General features: G+C 47.9%; 1 protein-coding gene across 1 annotated transcript in view; it reads right to left on the bottom strand.

Moving 5' to 3' along the window:
- Positions 1-24,062, bottom strand: part of EXOC4 (exocyst complex component 4) — a 323,699-nt gene that overhangs the window by 62,645 nt on the left and 236,992 nt on the right. Inside the window, exon 11 of the mRNA XM_081331755.1 lies at positions 2,928-3,147. Coding sequence (XP_081187881.1) covers positions 2,928-3,147 — 220 coding nt within the window. The remainder of the gene's footprint in view (positions 1-2,927; positions 3,148-24,062) is intronic.

The following is a 24,062-nucleotide window of genomic DNA, read 5'->3' as shown; positions in this document are numbered from 1 at the left end:
TTTTTAAATTGGCACATTAGAGACTGTTTTCAGAAACGGGTGGTTCGCCTGCTTATTGAATTACGCACATTTTCAGATTTGCAGAACCCGCTGAATAACCTTAATGCCCTTGATATATTATTATATATCTACTTATACTTAATATGCATTAATATAATATATGTGCCTAATATCCTTAATATATATGAATGTAATATATAGTTAATATACTTAATACATACCAATATAATATATAAACGTAATGTACTTAAAGGATATCAATACAATATGTACACATAATACACTTTAATATATATCAATAATAAATTATAATATATATTATTGCACTCACATAACACGACCGTATTTAAATATTATGCAAGTTCATGCATTTTATCTTCTTTTTCCCATTATGAATGTCTGCTGGGAGGGGGAAACGAGAGGCAAATCCAGTTGCATAACTGCATATTTTAGCTGGATTGCAGCCTAAGCTAATTAATCAACGGCAGCAGCTATGGATAATTAAGCTACTCCTGAAATCCATTTAGCCTTCATGTGTGACTGCATGAGCTAAAAGCTCAGAGATTGGGTCATTTCTAAGAAGCTGCCTTTAAACAAGGTTGTTTCCCATCAACATAAACAAGAGGCAGGGAATCATTCTAAGGGTTGTTTCCTAACACTGGATGCCCTTTTTAAAACTCCTTATCCTGACTGTTCTCTTAGCTGGGCTTACGGCAAGAAAAAAAACAACTTTTTATTTTCACCTTTCGTTTCGAGAAGCGTCCACAGGAGCCAGCTGTCACATTTCACATGTTTTTTTGTTCGTTTGTTTGTTTGTTTTAAAATCCAGGTTTAATTAAATGTGTTAAAAGCAGGGAGGAACTTTGAAATCAAATGCCTAACCAGAAGCAGGTAGTTTATATACCTTGTTGAGTTTACCAGGCGGCCTTCTGTGTATTTTCTATACTAGGGTTTTTAGTAGAAGTGCGGGATAAAAATGTTTTAATAATAATAAAGTTGGAAGGGACCTTGGAGGTCATCTAGTCCAACCCCCTGCTCGGGCAGGAAACCCTATACTATTTCAGACAAAGGGCTGTCCAGTCTCTTCTTGAAAACTTCCAGTGTTGGAACATTCACCGCTTCTGGAGGCAAGGAGTTCCACTGGTTAATTGTCCTCAATGTCAGGAAGTTTCTCCTTAATTCCAGGTTGCTTCTCTCCTTGATTAGTTTCCATCCGTTGCTTCTTGTCTTGCCTTCGGGCCCTTTGGAGAATAGCTTGACTGCCTCTTCTTTGGGGCAACCCCTGAGATACTGGAAGACTGCTATCATGTCCCCCCTCGTCCTTCTCTCCATTAAACTAGACATATCCAATTGCAGCAACCGTTCCCTATATGTTTTAGCCTCCAGCCCCCTGATCATCTTTGTTGCTCTTCTCTGCACTCTTTCTAAAGTCTCAACATCTTTTTTACATCGTGGTGACCAAAACTGGATGCAGGATTCCAATTGTGGCCTTACCAAGGCCTTCTAAGGTGGTTATTAAAATGGTTTTAAACGAAACCCATAATGTACCTGGCAGACCATTTAGCCTGTTCCTTGCAGAATTCTGATTTTAATCTTCTAGGATTTATAGCTGTGTTATTTCAGAGGACCTCAAAATTGGAAGGGGCAAGTTAGGTTATCAAGATCAACTGCTGCCCAGAACAGGAATCTAACTAAAATTATCTCTGAAAAATGCTAGTGCAGCCTTGACTGAAATATGTCTGATGAAGGAGAATGCAGACTCGTTTTTTTTAAAAGTACAAGTGCAGGTAATCCTCAACTTACAACGGCTTGCTTAGTGGCTGTTCACAGGGCAGCCCCTGAGATATTGGAAGATTGCTATCATGTTCCCCCCCCCCCCGTCCTTCTCTTCATCAAACTAGACTAGGGGTAAGCAACCTCGGCTCTTTTATGACTCATGGACTTCAACTCCCAGAATTCCTGAGTCAGCTGACTCAGGAATTCTGGAAGTTGAAGTCCATGAGTCATAAAAGAGCTGAGGTTGCCTACCCCTGAACTAGACATACTCAATTCCAGCAACCGTTCCTTGTATATTTTATCCTCCAGTCCCCTGATCATCTTTGTTGCTCTTCTCTGCACTCTTTCCAGAGTCTCAACATCTTTTTTACATCGTGGTGACCAAAACTGGATGCCGTATTCCAAGTGTGGCCTTACCAAGGCCTTGTAAAGTGGTATTAACACTTCACCTGATCTCGATTCTATCCCTCTGTTAATGCAGCCTAGCACTGTGTTGGCCTTTTTGGCAGCTGCAGCACACGGCTGGCTCATATTTAAGTGATTGTCCACTAGGACTCCGAAATCCCTCTCACAGTTGCTACTATTGAGCAAGGTACCACCTATATTATAGCTGTGCATTTGGTTCTTCTTGCCTAAATGTAGAACCTTACTTTTTTCACCGCTGAATTGTTAAGTTTTTTAATTGTTAAGGTTGCTAAGTCCCTCTTTTCAGCGCTGTTGTAACTTCAAACAGTGACTAAATGAATGCTTGCAAGTCGTGGACGGGCTGTATAAGGCTCTTGGGTGAGGACAAAGGGATCCAAGCAGCCACACAAACCAGGATGAAGGAATACAAAACGAAGATTCACGAGCACAACGTTCCCTTGATGGAACCAAACGTTTGCATGCCGTTAGGCTAATTAAAATTATCCATCATGCAAGGTGTATCTGAGGCCAGGCTATTAAAACTGGCTACGTGAAGCAGATGTCAAGTATTTTGATGAAGTAATGGGTGTGTAACTCTGCAGCCATTGTCAACTTCGAAAAACAGGTCGTAAGTAGCTTTTGGGTGTCCTGTTGTAACTTTGGACGGTCCTTAAGCTACTGGCCGTAAATCAAGGATTATCTGTGAAGATGGGAAGGTTTGTTTTTTTTAAAAACCCCAAACTTACCTGCAAGAGAGGCCTCTGCACACCCAGCATTTTCATGGTATCGGCGTTTGCCAGGATCTTCAAAGGATCGGTGATCTTGGTGACGCCCTCAATTTCCTTGTTAATTTCGCCCAGAACTTGATTCAGAAAAATGTTCTTAATGTACACGGTGAGGAATTCTCGGAGGGGACACTGTTTCGTGGGACCGAGGCCCAAAGCCTGTTCGACCTCATGAATAAACCTGAAATACAAATTAAAAACAGAGGGAGTTGCGTCATTATGACAGCAGACCATTCCGCCAGGACACGATTGAAGCCTGTGAATTTCACCATTTTAACGCAAAACAGCGAGTCCTTGAGCTACAACAGTTCAGCCATGAGAAAAGTGACTGATGACTCCCAGAATTCCTCAGCCACCATGGACCATATAAGTCAGGGGTCTTCAAACTTGGCCCTTTTATGACTTGTGGACTTCAACTCCCAGAATCCCTCGCTGAGGAATTCTGGGAGTTGAAGTCCACAAGTCATAAAAGGGCCAAGTTTGAAGAGCCCTGGTTTAGGAGATTACCTTGCCATCTTAGTGGGGTAAATGTTAACTTAGGGCTTCATTTGCACGTGCCTGGCTGAGGAATTCTGGGAGTTGAAGTCCACAACTCATAAAAGGGCCCAGTTTGAAGACTCCTGGCTTATATGGTCTATGCTGGCTGAGGAATTCTGGGAGTTGAAGTCCACCAGTCATAAAAGGGCCAGGTTTGAAGACCCCTGGCTTATATGGTCCATGCTGGCTGAGGAATTCTGGGAGTTGAAGTCCACAAGTCATCAAAGGGCCCAGTTTGAAGACCCCTGGCTTAAGCGAATCACTGGCGTAACCTGGTTGTTAAGCGAATCCGGCTTACCCCACTTGTCAGAAGGTCACAAAAAAGTGGGACGCCGCAAAGGTCATCAATGTGAACCAGTTGCCAAGCAACCAAATTTTGATCGCATGATCAAAGGGATGCCGCAAAGGCCGTAACTATGAAACACGGTCCTCAGTCAACTTTTGTCACTGGCCTTGTAACTTTTAGCAGTCGCTAAACAAATTATTGCTAAGTTTGAGGACTACTCGTACTGTGAACATGGTTCATATCCAGCAGAAACCCCTCCGAATTTGTGTGATCTCACGCACAATTAAAGCACACATTGAGCAAGGCCTCGATGGCCGTGGAGGAGCTGAAGGACCCAGCGATCTTATGAAAACAGCCGCATTTTGACGGCTGAAGAAAACCTTAACAGCGTTTCCCGGAGCCCTTTGACAAGAATGTCGTCCAATTAATTTGGCAATTGTAGGATTGCATGTCAAGGCAACAATCGTTGGGGGAGTTCATTTATCTTTTTAGCCCAATCTCGAACAGCAGGTTTCTTTTCTCCCCCTTTGACAATCTCATTATTAACAACAATAAAACATCATCGCACATAAAAATAAAACGGAGTCTGGGGAACGATGCGAAGCCGCTATTCCGGGTCAAGCGAATGGTAAGTAGTAAACGTGGCTGCTTTAGATCACAAACGTCTCTTCGAAAAGGCAACCCAACGTTGCGTGCAGGGAGTCCTCGACTCGCGATAATTTGTTTAGTGACAGTTCGAAGTTACAACAGTGCTGAAAATGGCGACTTATGGCTGTTTTTCACACTGTAATGGTCTCGTTTTGGCACAATCAGCATGGTGAGAGGTCTTTCTGAGCCTGATGGTTTTGCTGCGTGCACTGAGGATGTTATTAAGTTGGGTCATGAAACGTCTGCCAGAAAATCACCAAGCTCAGACAGCACCAAGGACACTACAGTCCTTCCTCCTCCTCCTCCTCCTCCTCCTCCTCCTCCTCTCCGCAAACCCCACTCCCTTCTAGCCCTGATGATGTTCCCTAGTTGGGTCATGAAACATCTGCCAGAAAATCACCAAGCTCAGACAGCACCAAGGACACTACAGTCCTTCCTCTTCCTCCTCCTCCTCCTCTCCGCAAACCCCCCTCCCTTCTAGCCCTGATGATGTTCCCTAGTTGGGTCATGAAACGTCTGCAAGAAAACCACCCAGCTCAGAAACCACCAAGGACCTCTTATTTCAACCCTGAGCTACAAATATTCTCTTTTTTGGGGGGAGTGTCTTTCCCTGTATACTTTTATGTAAACAGAAAGGAAACCTCACTTCCTTCTAGCACTGATGATGTCACCTAGTTGGGTTGTGAAATGTCTGCAAGAAAACCACCAGGGTCAAAGAGCACCAAGGATCCCTCGTTTCAACCCAGAGCTACAAATATTGTCTCCTATCTCTTCTAGTGTTATACTACAGAGCATGCAAACACAGGTTTTCCACTTGTTCCCTTCAAAAGAGCGGTTCCTTCAGGAACATCTACAGGATATTCCTGTATATATTCCAAAATTGGCTTTTTAATGGAGGGACTCGAAGTCTGCTGACCCTCTTGGGACGGTTAATTCCAATTCCGAGACTCCTTCACTCCATGGTCAATCTTGATCACGGGGCCTTTAAAATGTGTTCTCTGATGGTAAGGAGACACACACACACACACACACACACACACACACACACACACACACACACACACACACGCCCCAGGAGGCTGCAAGCAAACCTGCTGTATATGGAAAACTCCATTTTAATGCGTTCGATTCAAGTTCTGTAATGGTCTCGTTTTGACACAATTAGCTCTATGGGCTCTTCGGTGCTTTCTGAGCTTGGTGGTTTTTGCTGTGCACTGATGACGTTCCCTAGTTGGGTCACGAAACGTCTGCAAGAAAACCACCAGGGTCAAAGAGCACCAAGGACCCCACAGTTCTTTTTTTCCTTCCTTCCTTCCTTCCTTCCTTCCTTCCTTCCTTCCTTCCTTCCTTCTCCTTTCCACTCCCTTCTAGCACTGATGATGTTCCCTAGTTGGGTCACGAAACGTCTGCAAGAAAACCACCAGGCTCAAAGAGCACCCAGGACCCCACAGTTCTTTTTTTTTTCTTTCTTCCTTCCTTCCTTCCTTCCTTCCTTCCTTCCTTCCTTCCTTCCTTCCTTCCTTCCTTCCTTCCTTCCTTCTCCTTTCCACTCCTTTCTAGCACTGATGATGTTCCCTAGTTGGGTCACAAAACGTCTGCAAGAAAACCACCAGGCTCAAAGAGCACCCAGGACCCCACAGTTCTTTTTTTTTTCTTTCTTCCTTCCTTCCTTCCTTCCTTCCTTCCTTCTCCTTTCCACTCCTTTCTAGCACTGATGATGTTCCCTAGTTGGGTCACAAAACGTCTGCAAGAAAACCACCAGGCTCAAAGAGCACCCAGGACCCCACAGTTCTTTTTTTTTTCTTCCTTCCTTCCTTCCTTCCTTCCTTCCTTCCTTCCTTCCTTCCTTCCTTCCTTCCTTCCTTCCTTCCTTCCTTCTCCTTTCCACTCCTTTCTAGCACTGATGATGTTCCCTAGTTGGGTCACGAAACGTCTGCAAGAAAACCACCAGGCTCAAAGAGCACCAGGGACCCCACAGTTCAACTCTGGGCTACAAACACACAGCATTGCAAAAGAGGTCTTCCACCAGTCCCTTCAAAAGGACAGTTGTCTCGGGAACATCTACATGATATTCCTGAATGTTCCAACTTGGGATTTTAATTGAGCAAAGGATTCCACCTCTGTGGATCCTAAGGGTGCCCAGACTATTATGCAGGCATCAAGACTCCATTTCTCCATGGTCAATACTGATCATGGGGCCCTCAAAATATGGTCTCCTACAGTAAGAACCCCACACACACATACACCACCCCCCGAAGAGGCTCTGTATCTGCATGGGAAACTCCATTTTAATGCATTAGATTTAGCCACTCTCTCACGGTCCCCATTTCAACACAATCGGCATTATATTAGGTATAAATCACTCAGCTGGGTTTCATGCCTAAGGTAGGACTAAAATTCACCATCTCCCAGTAATTAGCCCAAAGTCTCCCACCCGGCTTTCTGTCCTAAGGGGAAACTAGAACTCACCGTCGCCTAGTAACTGGCCCAAAGTCTCCCAAACAGCTTTCATACCTAAGGCGGAACTAGAAGTTACCGTCTCCTGGTGATTGGCTCAGAGTCACTCGACTGGGCTCATGCCTAAAGTAGGAGTAGAACTCACCATCTCCTGGTGTCTGGCCCAAAGTCACCCGGCTAGCTTTCATTCCTAAGGCAGGGCTAGAACTCACCGTCCCCTGGGGATTGGCCAAAGTGACGCAACTGGCTTTCATGCCTAAGGCGGAACTAGAACTCACCTTCTCCTGGTGATTGGCCTAAAGTGACCCAGCTGGCTTTCATGCCTAAGGCGGAACTAGAACTCACTGTCTCCTTGTGACTGGCCAAAGTCACTCAACTGGCTTTCATGCCTAAAGTAGGACTAGAACTCACTGTCTCCTGGTGATTGGCCCAAAGTCACCCAGCTGGCTTTCATGCCTAAGGCGGAACTAGAACTCACCGTCTCCTGGTGATTGGCCTAAAGTCACCCAGCTGGCTTTCATGCCTAAGGTGGAACTAGAACTCCCTATCTCCTGGGGATTGGCTCAGAGTCGCCCAGCTGGGCTCATGCCTAAAGTGGGACTAGAACTCACTGTCTCCTGGTGTTTGGCCCAGAGTCATCCAGCCGGCTTTCACGCCTAAGGCAGGACTAGAACTCACCATCTCCTGCTGATTGACCTAATACTAACGAATGTGCTACTCCGTCTTCCGCTGCTGCCTTCAAACGAAAAAAGAACCTCTAAAATGGTAAATATCTCCCCAGTTGTCCGTCCAATGTCAGACACGATGGGATCAAATCAATTAACACCTTCAACTCCCTTCCCTGCTGCTCTCCCAGCCCCCCCCCTCCCCGCCCCTCCTCTAATCAGTTAACAAACAGTCTTGCGAGGGACTGTGTGTGTCTGTCAATCCAATTATTTCCTATCTGGGATGCGAAGACACTCCATTAAATGCAGCGGGCAGATGGCCCTTTCACCGATCATTCAGCTGACTGATTAGCTACTTAGGGGGTGCCAAAAAGCGAGACAAGTGGGTGTCTGGGATTGGAAAAACTCCCAAGGACAAACCTCACACCTGTGTGGTCACTGTGTCCAGCAGAGCAACAGGGTGACGACTGGGATCTGACGCCTGCCGAGCTCTCTGCTCCAGCCAATGCTGCACAACTCAGACCGAAGGTCGCCGGCTTTGTTTCGATAACTGACGGCTTTATGGAGCTCAGTTTCATTCATTTCTGTCCCACCGTTAAGTGTTTTTACAAACAGCTCAAGGCGGTGAACAGACGTCAGGCACTTCCCTCCTCTAATTTTCCCTATGACAAGAAGCCTGCGAGGTCACTCGGCTTGAGGAAGAGAGAGTGACAGGCCCAAGGTCTCTCTTCTCAACCAGCCAGCTTTCACGCCTGACGTGGGGCTAGAACTCCCTGTCTCCTGGGGGTTGGGTCAGAGTCACTCAGCTGGGCTCATGCCTAAAGTGGGACTAGAACTCACCGTCTCCTGGTGACTGGCCCACCGTCAGCCAGCTGGCTTTCCTGCCTATGGCGGAACTAGAACTCACCCTCTCCTGGTGACTGGCCCACCGTCAGCCAGCTGGCTTTCCTCCCTATGGCGGAACTAGAACTCACCGTCTCCTGGTGACTGGCCCACTGTCAGCCAGCTGGCTTTCCTGCCTATGGCGGAACTAGAACTCACCGTCTCCTGGTGACTGGCCAACCATCAGCCAGCTGGCTTTCCTGCCTATGGCGGAACTAGAACTCACCGTGTCCTGGTGACTGGCCCACCATCAGCCAGCTGGCTTTCATGCTTAAAGTGGGACTAGAACTCACTGTCTCCTGGTGACTGGCCCAAAGTCAGCCAGCTGGCTTTCATGCCTAAGGCGGAACTAGAACTCACCGTCTCCTGGTGACTGGCCCACCGTCAGCCAGCTGGCTTTCCTGCCTATGGCGGAACTAGAACTCACTGTCTCCTGGTGACTGGCCCACCATCAGCCAGCTGGCTTTCCTGCTTAAAGTGGGACTAGAACTCACTGTCTCCTCATGACTGGTCCAAAGTCACCCAGCTGGCTTTCATGCCTAAGGCGGAACTAGAACTCACCGTCTCCTGGTGATTGGCCCAAAGTCACTAACTGGCTTTCACACCTAAGGCAGGACTAGAACTCACTGTCTCCCGGTTTCTAGCCTGGGGCCTTAACTACTACTAGACCAATCTGGATCTCAGCGAAGGGAGGACAGGTCTGCACACTGCAACACGGACGTTCAGACAAACGACAGCCTACAAGGAGGGACTCAGAAAGATGGGACAAAAACATTTTAAATGCCAACAGCAGCCACTAAGCTCGCTCTTCCAGACCTTTGTCTATCGGCGCACCAGATCCCGAGGAAAGCGACACAAAAAGTCGCAACCGACACAGAGTTGCGCACTCTTAAGAAACCACTTTACGTTCCAAGCGAGGCTGCTTTTAAGCCAAGTCCCGTTTTGAACCTCAATCAAGCCCATTATTAAGCTGGCAGGGAAAGGCAGCTCCGAAGGGGCGAACAATATTGTGTTTTCAAGAGGGAGGGTGAAACACACACACCCCCACTAAGGCGAACAGCTGAGCCCGCCGGATAGCGAGGACGAAGCGAGCTTTTTTCCTCGTGCAAAGCTGGCCACAAACCTCATCATTAAATTTTCCTGCAGCCTTGGGAGGCGTCACGTGCTAATGCAACGAAAACAGTTTCGGCCCCCGGCGAGGCCGGGATATTTCTTCAAAAGCAGGCAGAAAGAAAGACGACCGTAGTCCAGGCAGGCCTCGACCAAATTCAGGTTGCTAAGTGGGACCTTCGTTAAGTGAGTGTTGGCCCGTTTTACGACTTTCCTCGACACGTTTGTCGAGCAAAATCCCTGCAGTTGTTAAATTAGTCACACGGTCGTTAAGTGAATCTGACACTGCTTGCCGGACAGTCGCAAAAGGGGGCACCGTGACCCCGGGACCGTCCTAAAGGGGAGTGAGTTGTCAAACATCTGCATGTAAATCAGTGGGCCACAGAGACGCTGCAAGGGTCGTAAGCGTGCAAATATGGTCATCGGTCCCTTTTTTTCTCAGGGCCGTTGTAACTTTGAGGGGTCACTAAACGAACAGTTGTAAATCCAGGACTACCTGCCCAGTAATGGAGAATGTAAGTCAGGAGGCTGGCCAAATCCAGGAAAACAGCAGCAGCCCTTGGACAACAAAGTCATTTTCTTATAATGAAGTCCAGAGATAAATTGGTTTAAGGCAGGGGTCCCCAACCTACGGGCCGTGGTCCAATACTGGTCCGTGGCCTACTGGCCACCGGGATGTGGTATAGGCTGGCCAGTGCGCGCACATGTGTGCTTGCACTCACCCCCAATTGGGCTAGTGACCTGTTTGCGCATGCATATGGGCAGGGGTAGGCAACCTTGGCTCTTTTATGACTCGTGGACTTCAACTCCCAGAATTCCTGAGCCAGCATGGGGGAACTATGGCCCCTTCATGACTCGTGGACTTCAACTCCCAGAATTCCTGAGCCAGCATGGGGGAACTATGGCCCCTTCATGACTCGTGGACTTCAACTCCCAGAATTCCTGAGCCAGCATGGGGGAACGATGGCCCCTTCATGACTCGTGGACTTCAACTCCCAGAATTCCTGAGCCAGCCATGCTGAGGGGAAAGGGAGAGGTTTCCATGCTGAGCCATGTTGGCTCAGGAATTCTGGGAGTTGAAGTCCACCAGAATCTGTGAATGCTCCAACACTGTAAGATTTTAAGAAGAGACTGGACAGTATAGGGTTTCCTGCCTGAGCAGGAGGTTGGACTAGATGACCTCCAAGGTCCCTTACAGCATCTCCCGGGGATCACGCAGGTGGCCCTCGACTTATGACCACAATTCAGCCCCAAATTTCCGCTGTTAAGTGAGACATTGGTGATGTGATTTCTGCCCCCCCCCCTTCTACGATCTTTTTCGCCTCTGTTGTAAAGCGAGTCGCTGCGGCTGATAAGTTCATAACCCAGTTCTTAAGTGAATCTGGCTTTCCCACACTGACTTGGCATGTCGGAAAGTCGCAAAAGCAGGTCACGTGACTTCAGGACGCTGCAACCGACATTAAGTACATGCCAGTTGCCAAGCGTCTGAATTTTGATCACGTGACCCCGGGGATGCTGCAACGGTCGTAAGTGTGAAAAAATGTTCGTAAGTCACTTTTTCCCCAGTGTCGTCGTCACTTTGAATGGTCATTAAACAAACTGCTTTAAGTCAAGGGCTACCTGTATTGGCTGATTGGGATATTAACGGAAAACATTTGAATTTAATTTTTTTTTTTTTTTTTGAAACGTGCATTATTGTTTTTTTGATATTTAATCTATATTTCCCCTTCATGGATTACTGCCTTGTCGTGGCGAAGGGGCTTGCGTAATTCAATGAAGCTATGAGCTATGCCGTGCAGGGCCACCCAAGACGGACAGGTCATAGCAGAGAGTTCTGACAAAACGTGATCCACTGGAGAAGGAAATGGCAACCCACTCCAGTATCTTGCCATGAAAACCCTATGGACAGTACCAAAAGGCAAAACGATATGACGCTGGAAGATGAGCCCCTCAGGTCGGAAGGCGTCCAATATGCTACTGGGGAAGAGCAGAGGGCTAGTACTAGTAGCGCCAGAAAGAATGAAGCGACTGGGCCAAAGCGGAAAGGACGCTCAGCTGTGGATGTGTCTGGTGGTGAAAGGAAGTCCGATGCTGTAAAGATTTTTTCTCCATAGGAACCTGGAATGTAAGATCCATGAATCAAGGAAAGCTGGATGTGGTCAAACAAGAGATGACAAGACTGAACATCGACATCTTAGGTATCAGCGAACTAAAATGGACAGGAATGGGTGAATTTAATTCAGATGACCATCAGGTATACTACTGCGGGCAAGAATCCCTCAGAAGAAATGGAGTAGCCTTCATAGTCAATAAAAAAGTAGGAAAAGCAATACTGGGATACAACCCTCAAAATGACAGAATGATCTCAGTTCGAATCCAAGGCAAACCATTCAATATCACAGTAGTCCAGGTCTATGCCCCAACCACCAGTGCTGAAGAGGATGAAATTGACCGGTTCTATGAAGCCTTACAGCACCTTATAGAACTAACACCCAAAAATGATGTCCTTATCATCATGGGAGATTGGAATGCTAAAGTAGGAAGCCAAAAGATAACTGGAATAACAGGCAAGTTTGGCCTTGGAGTACAAAATGAAGCAGGGCACAGGCTGATAGAATTTTGTCAAGAGAATACGATGGTCATAGCAAACACTCTTTTCCAACAACCCAAGAGACGGCTTTACACATGGACATCACCAGACGGTCAACACAGAAATCAGATTGACTATATGCTCTGCAGCCAAAGATGGAGAAGCTCTATACAGTCAGTAAAAACAAGACCAGGAGCTGACTGTGGCTCAGACCATGAGCTTCTTGTTGCAAAGTTTAGGCTTAAATTAAAGAAAGTAGGGAAAAGCGCTAGGCCAGTCAGGTATGAATTAAATCATATCCCTGTTGAATATACAGTAGAGGTGACAAATAGATTTAAGGAATTAGATCTGATAGACAGAGTGCCTGAAGAACTATGGACAGAGGTTCGCAACATTGTACAAGAGGTAGCAACCAAAACCATCCCAAAGAAAAAGAAATGCAAGAAAGCAAAATGGCTGTCTGAGGAAGCTTTGCAAATAGCTGAGGAAAGGAGGGAAGCGAAAGGCAAGGGAGAAAAAGAAAGATATGCCCAATTAAATGCAGAATTCCAAAGAATAGCTAGAAGAGATAAGAATGCCTTCTTAAATGAACAATGCAAAGAAATAGAAAAAAACAATAGAATAGGGAGGACCAGAGAGCTTTTCAAGAAAATTGGAGAGATGAAGGGAACGTTCCATGCAAAAATGGGCATGATAAAGGACCAAAATGGCAGGGACCTAACAGAGGCAGAAGAGATTAAGAAGAGGTGGCAAAATTACACAGAAGAACTATACAAGAATGAGCTTAATGTCCCTGATAATCACAATGAGGTGGTCACTGACCTCGAGCCAGACATCCTAGAATGTGAAGTGAAGTGGGCCTTAGAAAAGCTGAGCAACAACAAAGCTAGTGGAGGTGACAGTATTCCAGCTGAGCTATTCAAAATCTTAAAAGACGATGCAGTAAAAGTGCTACACTCAATTTGCCAGCAAATTTGGAAAACTCAACAGTGGCCACAGGATTGGAAAAGATCAGTTTACATTCCAATTCCAAAGAAAGGCAGTGCCAAAGAATGTTCAAACTATCGCACCATTGCACTCATTTCTCATGCTAGTAAAGTTATGCTTAAAATTCTACAAGCTAGACTCCAGCAGTATGTGGATCGAGAACTACCAGAAGTACAGGCAGGATTTCGAAGAGGCAGAGGAACTAGAGATCAAATTGCTAACATACGCTGGATCATGGAGAAAGCTAGAGAGTTCCAGAAAAACATCTACTTCTGCTTCATTGACTATGCTAAAGCCTTTGATTGTGTGGATCATAACAAACTCTGGCAAGTTCTTAAAGAGATGGGCATACCAGACCATCTTATTTGTCTCTTGAGAAACCTATATGTAGGCCAAGAAGCAACAGTGAGAACTGGACACGGAACCACTGATTGGTTCAAAATTGGGAAAGGAGTCCGGCAAGGCTGCATACTGTCGCCTTGCCTATTTAACTTATATGCAGAGCACATCATGAGAAAGGCAGGGCTAGATGAATCAAAAGTTGGAATTAAGATTGCCGGAAGAAACATCAACAACCTAAGATATGCAGATGATACCACTCTAATGGCAGAAAGTGAAGAGGAACTAAAGAGCCTCTTGTTGCGAGTGAAGAAGGAGAGTGCAAAATGTGGGTTGAAACTAAACATTAAGAAAACCAAGATCATGGCATCTGGCCCTCTCAATTCCTGGCAAATAGATGGGGAAGAAATGGAGGTAGTGACAGATTTTATTTTCCTGGGCTCCAAGATCACTGCAGATGGGGACTGTAGCCAAGAAATTAAAAGACGCTTACTCCTGGGGAGGAAAGCCATGGCAAATCTAGACAGCACACTAAAAAGCAGAGACATCACCCTGTCAACAAAAGTACGTATAGTCAAGGCTATGGTCTTCCCAGTTGCAATGTATGGCAGTGAAAGTTGGACCATAAGAAAGGCTGAGCGCCAAAGAATTGAGGCCTTTGAACTATGGTGCTGGAGAAGACTCCTGCGAGTCCCTTGGACTGCAAGGCGATCAAACCGGTCAGTCCTAGAGGAGATCAACCCTGACTGCTCTTTAGAAGGCCAGATCCTGAAGCTAAAACTCAAATACTTTGGCCATCTAATGAGAAGGAAGGACTCACTGGAGAAGAGCCTAATGCTGGGAAAGATTGAGGGCAATAGAAGAAGGGGACGACAGAGAATGAGGTGGCTGGATGGAGTCACTGAAGCAGTAGGCGTGAGCTTAAATGGACTCCAGAAGATGGTAGAGGACAGGAAGGCCTGGAGGAACATTGTCCATAGGGTCGCGATGGGTCGGACACGACTTCGCAACTAACAACAACAAATCTATATTTATTTAACATTAACTTAGAGCAGGGGCCTTCAAAGTTGGCCCTTTTGTGACTTGTGGACTTCAAATCCCAGAATTCCTTAGCCAGGCACACGTCCCTGGCTGAGGAATTCTGGGAGTTGAAGTCCACAAGTCACAAAAGGGCCAAGTTTGAAGACCCCTGACTTAGATGTTGTAAGCCACCCAGAATCACCTACAATATGCATGAATTGGGTGGCTATATAAATTGGTTTAATCAATAAACTCATTAATTTGTAACCCTGTCATAGCAAGTCAGAAGTTACATTTTATTTTATTTTATTTCTTTTATTCCTGGCACTTTCTCTTTCTTTCTCCCCCCTCCCTACCCCCCACCTCAATTTCCTTTCAATATTTTTTTTTCTTACGTTTTATCTTTTGTGGAAATTTGTCAAATGGCAAAGATCTACTAGCCAGAAGTAACCCATGAGCATCTACTGAGAAAAATCTGGAAATGCTAACAGGGGTTTTTAAATCCCTTTTGCTCAGGGAAGACAAGAGCGGACAGAAGTTCCAATAACAGGCAGTCCTCGACTTATGACGGTTCGTTTAGTGACTGTTCAAAGTTACATCGGCACTGAAAAATGTGACTTACGGCTGTTTTTCACACTTACAACCATCACAGCATCTCCCCGGATCACGTGATCAAAATTCAGATGCTGGGAGACTGACTCCTATTTACGACGGTCACAGTGTCCTGGTGTGTGTGTGTGTGTGTGTGACGCGATCCCCTTTTGCGACCTTCTGACAAGCGAAGCCAATTGGGGGGGGAAATCTGGATTCACTTAACAACCGTGGCACCGACTTAACAACTGCAGTGATTCGCTTAACGACAGCGACCAGAAAGGTTGTAAAACAGGGCATTTGGGGCTCCACTGTGGTTATGAACTGAGAACTAACCCCCCACCCCCCCACCCCACACACCCCCCCCCCCCCGTGCACATCAGGAAACACAAGACGATAAATCTGGGAATGCAAATTTAAACTCTCGGGATAATTTCCCACGGACGAAGTCCCGGTGATGCGCAAACTCCGTTCTTAGGGACGGGCAAACAGGATTGAGTTTCCTACGTCTAATTATTTCCCGCTTTGCTAAAAGGGGCAGCAGGCTTATTAAGGGGGGGGGGTTTCTTGTTCGCAAATTTCTCCTTGGAAAGTGGCGACGGGGAACTTAAGCCCCTCAGACCAGATCCGAGAAGCTCTGCTCTTGCCGTGAAATCGTAATTAACGCCGTAACAATCTACTTACCGGTCTCAAAAGCAGCCCAGATGGGGATCAAGGAGGAGGAGAAAAGGGTTAGCGTTTGATTTAAACGAAAGGGAAGGGGCTCCGACAGGACACAAATCATGTTATGGGCTAATAAAGGGATCCGATGAAGTAAGTGAAGTGTAAGCGGTAATTCGTTAGGGCTTGGCACGGTGGCTGAAAGGCTCCTGCTAGGCCCATGTGTGGGATCACGAGAAAACACGCACGGTGGCAGCTAACATATTAAACAGCCATTGTAAGCCCATCAAGAAAAATCAGCCGGGTTCAGCAAGGACAGCGCTGTTATACAGCTAGACGAAAACGTAACAAACACAATTGAGAGCAGAATTAACAACAACAGAGTTGGAAGGGACCTCAGAGGCCTTCTAGTCCAACCCCCTGCTCAAGCAGGAGACCATAGAAGCCAGGGGTGTTCAAACTTGGCCTTTTCATGACTTGTGGACTTCAACTCCCAGAATTCCTCAGCCAGCAGGGACCATGTAAGCCAGGGGTCTTCAAACGTGGCCCATTTATGACTTGTGGGCTTCAAGTCCCAGAATTCCTCAGCCAGCAGGGACCATGTAAGCCAGGGGTCTTCAAATGTGGCCCTTTTATGACTTGTGGACTTCAATTCCCAGAATTCCTCACCCAGCAGGGACCATATAAGCCAGGGGTCTTCAAACGTGGCCCTTTTGTGACTTGTGGGCTTCAACTCCCAGAATTCCTCAGCCAGCATGGACCATGTAAGCCAGGGGTCTTCAAATGTGGCCCTTTTGTGACTTGTGGGCTTCAACTCCCAGAATTCCTCAGCCAGCATGGACCATGTAAGCCAGGGGTCTTCAAACGTGGCCCTTTTGTGACTTGTGGGCTTCAACTCCCAGAATTCCTCAGCCAGCATGGACCATGTAAGCCAGGGGTCTTCAAACGTGGCCCTTTTGTGACTTGTGGGCTTCAACTCCCAGAATTCCTCAGCCAGCAGGGACCATGTAAGCCGGGGGGTCTTCAAACGTGGCCCTTTTGTGACTTGGGGACTTCAACTCCCAGAATTCCTCAGCCAGCAGGGACCATGTAAGCCGGGGGTCTTCAAACCCGGCCCATTTATGACTTGTGGGCTTCAAGTCCCAGAATTCCTCAGCCAGCATGGACCATGTAAGCCAGGGGTCTTCAAATGTGGCCCTTTTGTGACTTGTGGGCTTCAACTCCCAGAATTCCTCAGCCAGCATGGACCATGTAAGCCAGGGGTCTTCAAACGTGGCCCATTTATGACTTGTGGGCTTCAAGTCCCAGAATTCCTCAGCCAGCAGGGACCATGTAAGCCAGGGGTCTTCAAACCCGGCCCATTTATGACTTGTGGGCTTCAAGTCCCAGAATTCCTCAGCCAGCAGGGACCATGTAAGCCAGGGGTCTTCAAACCCGGCCCATTTATGACTTGTGGGCTTCAAGTCCCAGAATTCCTCAGCCAGCAGGGACCATGTAAGCCAGGGGTCTTCAAATGTGGCCCTTTTATGACTTGTGGACTTCAATTCCCAGAATTCCTCACCCAGCAGGGACCATGTAAGCCAGGGGTCTTCAAACGTGGCCTTTTTGTGACTTGTGGGCTTCAACTCCCAGAATTCCTCAGCCAGCATGGACCATGTAAGCCAGGGGTCTTCAAACGTGGCCCTTTTGTGACTTGGGGACTTCAACTCCCAGAATTCCTCAGCCAGCAGGGATCATAGAAGCCAGGGGTCTTCGAACCTGGCTCTTTTATGACTTGTAAAAGGGCCGAGTTTGAAGACCCCTGCCTTAGATCATTCCAGACAAGTGGCTGTCCGGTCTCTCCTTAAAAACCTCCAAGGATGGTGCACCCACAATTTCTGGAGGCAAGTCGTTCCAATGCTTAATTGTTCTCACTGTCAGGAAATTGCTCCTTATTCCTCCAAATTGAAGCTAGAACCTAGAATACAGCTGGAAGGGACCTTGGAGGTCTTCCAGTCCAACCCCTTGCTCGAAGAGGAGACCCGACGGTGCCATTCTAAGATAAATGACAGATACGCGCCGTTGAAAAGAGACAATCGAAAAGCCCAAAAGGAAACAAAAAACCCCAAAGCAATCAATGAGCAGAGGTTAAGACCAAGATTAACGTTAGACCAACAATCGAGCGGGAAGCAGTACCCAAATCAAGGAACTACTAAACAAGCTAACAGTAAACCACAACCCAATCGAGGAACCCACCAAGAATACACCCAGCGACAGGGACAGAACGAGCATTTGTATATAAGCAGAGAGCAAACCCCCTTCCCTTCTAGCATTGACGACGTTCCCTAGTTGGGTCATGGAACGTCTGCAAGAAAACCACCCAGCTCAGAGAAGACCAAGGAACCCATAGTCTTCCTCTTCCTTCTCCAACACTCCCTTCTAGCACTGATGACGTTATCTAGTTGGGTCATGAAACGTCTGCAACAAAACCGGCCAGCTCAGAGAGCACCAACGACCCCACAGTCCTCCTCCTCTTCCCCCTCTTGCTCCTCCTCCTCCTCCTCTCCACAAACCCATCTCCCTTCTAGGCCTGATGATGCTACCTAGTTGGGTCATGAAACGTCTGCAAGAAAACCATCCCGTTCAGAGAGCACCAAGGAAGCCACAATTCTCCACCTTCTCTTCCTCCTTCTTTCCCTTCATTCTTTCTCTCTCTTTCTTCCTCTCCTCCTCCTCCTCCTCTCCACAAACCCAGCTCCCTTCTAGATCTGATGATTTTACCTAGTTGGGTCATGAAACGTCTGCAAGGAAACCACCCAGCTCAGAGAGCATCAAGGACCCCACCATCTTTTTCCTTCTCCTCCTCCTCCTGCCATTCCCTTCTAGTCCTGATGATGTTACCTAGTTGTTCCTCCTTCTCCTCCTCCTTCCTTTCTCCTTCCCTTCATTCCTCCGCTTCCTTCCTTTCCTCTCCTCCTCCTCCTCCTCCTCTTCCACTCCACAAACCCCACTCCTTTCCAGCACTGATCATGTTCCCTAGTTGGGTCACGAAGCCTCTTCCAGAAAACCACCAAGTTCAGGGAGCACCAAGGAGCCCAGAAACCACAATGGATTCTCTTCTATTGATCCTGGTTTGTTGGAGGTCCAGCATCTGAAAGCCTGGGTTCTCTTAACAGGACCCCAAAAAAGAGGTTTCTCCCCACCCTCCTCCACTGCAACTCGTAGGCCACCCCAGAGGCACCAGGCTGGCCACGATGACCCAGTTGGGTCTCATCCGACACAGCCGTCTTCTTTCCCTGCCTGGCAGTGCCCGGGCACCGGCATACGCTGTGCTATTGAACAGGTTCCCGAGGCTTCTGGGCGCCATATGGACCGGCTTCGTGATGCCAGCCTCTTTATGCCCATTCTCTTTGTGAGGGTGCCAGGGAGAAGAAAACGAAGGCGAGAGAAGAGCATCCAAAGTCTGGCTGATCTGCAGTCAAGGGGCTTGTCCCCGCTCCTTGGGGGACTCAGCCGCGGTTGCCTCGGGTAAACAAAGAGCCCCATCTTGACACAGCATCCCCAATGCTGGTTTGACATCAAGCCGGGGCCTCCGTTCTCTTACACGACAGAGTTGTCGCCATTAAGTGATTTCAGATGGTTTTATTAAGCGGCTTTTTTGCACGTGGTTGACTGTCTGGGGGGCCGGGAATGACCATTCCCCCCCCGACACACACACACACACACACACACACACACACACACACACACACACACACACTGAGAATGAAATGAGGGGGGGGGGAGGCCGTGTACCATGGCTAGAAAAGTTCCACCAGCTGGGCAAAGTTTCCCCCTGGTTCTGTTGCTCGTGGTTTAAACTTCTTCATTTTAGATTGTCGGCGGGGTGGGGAACTGTCGGCCCTTTATGACTGGTGGACTTTAATTCCCAGAATTCCTGAGCCACAGAGGGAGGGAGGGGAGGGAGGGAGGGATGAAAGAAAGAAAGAAAGAAAGAAAGAAAGAAAGAAAGAAAGAAAGAAAGAAAGAAAGAAAGAAAGAAAGAAAGAAAGAGAGGGAGGGAGGAGGGAGGGAGGGAGGGAGGAAGGAAGGAAGGAAGGAAGGAAGGAAGAAAAAGAAAAGAAGGAAAAGATGGATGGATGATGGAAGGAAGGAGGGAGGGAAGGAAGGAAAGAAAGGAAGGAAGGAAGGAAGGAAAGAAGGAAGGAAAGAAGGAAGCAAGGAAAGATGGATGGATGGATGGAGGAAGGAAGGAAGGAAGGAAGGAAGGAAAGGAAGGGAAAGATGGATGGATGATGGAAGGAAGGAAGGAAAAAAGGAAGGAAGGAAGGAGGGAGGGAGGGAGGGAGGGAGGGAGAGAGAGAGGGAGGGAAGGAAGGAAGGAAGAAGGAAGGAAGGAAGGAAAAAAGGAAGGAAGGAGGGAGGGAGGGAGGGAGAGAGGGAGGGAGGAAGGAAGGAAGGAAGGAAGGAAGAAAAAGAAAAAGAAGGAAAAGATGGATGGATGATGGAAGGAAGGAGGGAGGGAAGGAAGGAAAGAAAGGAAGGAAGGAAGGAAGGAAGGAAGGAAGGAAGGAAAGAAGGAAGCAAGGAAAAGATGGATGGATGGAGAAGGAAGGAAGGAAGGAAGAAAGGAAGGAAGGAAAGGAAGGAAAGATGGATGGATGATGGAAGGAAGGAAGGAAAAAAGGAAGGAAGGAAGGAGGGAGGGAGGGAGGGAGGGAGAGAGGGAGGGAAGGAAGGAAGGAAGGAAGGAAGGAAAAAAGGAAGGAAGGAGGGAGGGAGGGAGGGAGAGAGGGAGGGAGGGAAGGAAGGAAGGAAAGGGGAAGGAAGGAAGGAAGGAAGGAAGGAAGGAAGGAAGGAAGGAGGGAGCGAGGGAGGGAAGGAAGGAAGGAAGGAAGGAAGGAAGGAAGCAAGGAAGGAAGGAAGGAAGGAAGGAAAAAAGGACGGAAGGAAGGAAGGAAGGAAGGAAGGAAGGAAGGAAAAAAGGAAGGAAGAGGGGAGGGAGGGAGAGAGGGAGGGAAGGAAGGAAGGAAGGAAGGAAGGAAAAAAGGAAGGAAGGAGGGAGGGAGGGAGGGAGAGAGGGAGGGAGGGAGGGAAGGAAGGAAGGAAGGAAGGGGAAGGAAGGAAGGAAGGAAGGAAGGAAGGAAGGAAGGAAGGAAGGAAGGAAGGAAGGAAGGAAGGAAGGAAAAAAGGAAGGAAGGAGGGAGGGAGCGAGGGAGCGAGGGAGGGAGGGAAGGAAGGAAGGAAGGAAGGAAGGAAGGAAGGAAGGAAGGAAGGAAGGAAGGAAGATGAGGGGACTAAACATCAAAGAGTATAACAGAACAGTACCACAGTACCCATACCTATCATGCCATTTCAGCTATCTCTATTTTTCAGCTCATACTTGCTTAAAAAAAGAAAACCATCTGCACCAACCATATAAAATATGTGTTTTTCAGCACCACCCCTGTCTCAAGCATATAAGGCAGGCAAAACAAACCCAACAAACAAGCTAAGCCCACATCAGGAGTACCCCTGCATTTTTTGTTCCTTTTTATTTTATTATCCTTTTTTTTATTATTTTCTTCTGTAAAGAAGCACTTTCTGTTTCTCTCTGGGGAAATTCATTTTTCCCCCTTTCTTTCTTCCTCTAAACATAACAAGTTCATTATCAACTTGAGCCCTGGGTTTCTGAATCTGCTCTAGGCCATTTGGGGGTCATCTCTTGACCTTAGAAGCAGAACGTCCCACCTTCTCAAGCGAGTCAAGAGTGGGGATCCTGAGCTTCTCTCTGAGCTGGGCGGCTTCCTTGCAGACGTTTCGTGACCCAGCTAGAGGACATCATCAGTGCTAGAAGGGTGTCTGGGGTTTGCTCCCATTTTATATGCAAGTAGGCATACAGGGCATGCCGCTTGTATATAAAGAGAGGGCAGAGCCCACTTCCCTTCTAGCGCTGATGATGTTACCTAGTTGGGTCATGAAACGTCTGCAAGGAAACCACCAAGAGAGCACAAAGTACCCCGCAGTTCTCTTCCTCCTCCTCCTCCTCCTCCTCCTCCTCCTCCTCCTCCTCCTCTCCACAAACCCCACTCCCTTCTAGCACTGATGATGTTACCTAGTTGGGTCATGAAACGTCTGCAAAACACCAAGCTAGGAGAGCACCAAGCATCCCACAGTCTTCCTTCCTTCCTCCCTCCCTTCCTTCCTTCCTTCCTTCCTTCCTCACTCACTCACTCTCCTTCTCAAATCCCCCTCCTTTCTGATGTTACCCAGTTGGGTCGTGAAATGTCTGCAAAACTACCAAGTTCAGGGAGCACCAAGCATTCCACAGTCTTCCTTCCTTCCTTCCTTCCTTCCTTCCTTCCTTCCTTCTTCCTTCCTTCCTTCCTTCCTTCCTTCCTTCCTTCCTCCCTCCCTCCCTCTTCTCCTCCTCAAATCCCCCTCCTTTCTGATGTTACGTTTGTAAGAAAATGTCTGTAAGAAAACCACCCAGCTCAGGGAGCACCAAGGACCCCATAATCCTCCTCCTCCTCCTCCTCCCCTCCTCTTCCCCCCTCCTCCTTTTCTCCTCCTCATCTCCACAATCCCCCTTCCCTTCTAGCCCTGATCACGTTCCCTAGTTGGGTCGTGAAACGTCGGCAAGAAAACAACCCAGCTCAAAGACCACAAGGACACCAGAAATCAGCCTGAGCTACAAATATTCTCTTCTACAAGCCAACAGTTAGCCAAACCATGGAAGTGTGTTGGACCCAGTACGGGTAGTCTTCAACTTATAACCGTTCGCTGAGTGACCGTCCATAGTTATAACGGCACTGGAAAAATGCGACTTACGACCGTCGCAGCATCCCCAGGGTCACGGGATCCAAATCCAGACGTTTGGCAACCGACTCGTATTTATGACGGTCGCAGCGTCCCCGGGGGGGGGTGGGGTGGGGTGGTGTCACGCGATCCCCTTTTGCGGCCTTCCGACAACCAAAGTCCATGGGGAAGCCAGGTTCACTCAATCGCCGTGTTGCTAATTTGACAACCGCGGCGATTCGCTCAACAACCCTGGCGAGGAAGGTCGCAAAACGGGGGGGGGGGGGAAAACTCAACAACTGTCTTGCTTAGCAACGGAGACCTCGGCCTCCGTTGTGGCGGTTAAGTCGGGGACTCCCTGTACCGAGTCTGGCGGCACCATTCATGCTCAAAAAGCTTGCAGGGCAGTGGAATCCCTCCCACGTTTCAATCCCTTGTAATAAAGCTCAGACAGGGATAACAAACCCCTGAGCAAGGCTGTATAGATTTATTTTATTTATTTATTTTATTAAATTTATATACCGCCCTTTCCAGAAGGACTCAGGGCGGTTTACAGGGCATTTAAAACAACCAGTACAAAAGTTAAAAACAAATTAAAAAAAGATTAAATCATCCCTAAAGTTAAAAACCCCAGTTAAAAATTCTCAGCCTGGGCCGGAGAGCTCGAAGAGCCAGGTCTTCAGGTTCCGGCGAAATGTGCAAAGGTCGGGGCAGCCCTAAGCTCCACGGGCAGCTGGTTCCTGAGGGCAGGCGCACCCACAGAGAAGGCCCTTCCCCTGGGTGTTATCCGGCGGCAGTCTTTTATCGGCGGCACCCTGAGGAGACCCTCCCTGTGGGAGCACACTGGACGAAGGGAACTTGATGCTGGCAGCAGGTGTTCCCTCAAATATCCCGGACCCAAGCCATTTAGGGCTTTAGAGGTCATCACCAGCACCTTGAATCTCACCCGGAGGGCAACCGGAAGCCAATGCAGCTCGCGGAGTAGAGGTGTTACATGGGAGTATTGGGAAGCCCCCATCACAACTCGCACGGCCGCATTCTGCACCAGCTGAAGCCTACGAGTGGTCCTCAAGGGCAGCCCCATGTAGAGAGCGAAGGGGGTGACACCGTTCTTGTTCATGTTGTTGCGGTGCCTTTTTTTTGGCCCTGGAACGAATAAAAGGCTTATTAAAAGGTCTCCCGCTGGCTGGCATGCAAAGACGAGTCTCCACGATTTGTCAAAGTTAACACTTCACATCTTCCTGGCTAATTCTGCCAAATATTCCATTTTGAAGCGGGGGGAGGGGAGAGGGGGGGAGGGAGAAAAGAAATCGGCGGGAGGGGGAGAGAAAAGGGGACTCTCCCATCCTTCAGATTTCTCCACGCGTATTAGAAATGACAGCCTATGATTGCTGTAGACAACATCTAATTAACTGTCAGTATAAAACACATGTCAACGCCCGAGGCCTACGCTGGATCGGCTGTCTAATTTAGCTTCCGAATATTAAAGAGGCCTCCTTGGTTGTGCCAGGATGGTGAATGAATCTTGTTGTCTTATTAAACAGCTCGCTTCCTTACTTCCTTCCCTC

This window comes from Vipera berus (assembly GCF_964194415.1).
Source record: "Vipera berus genome assembly, chromosome: 6".
Taxonomy (NCBI): Eukaryota; Metazoa; Chordata; class Lepidosauria; order Squamata; family Viperidae; genus Vipera; species Vipera berus.
This window is presented reverse-complemented; position numbering and strand designations above follow the sequence as displayed.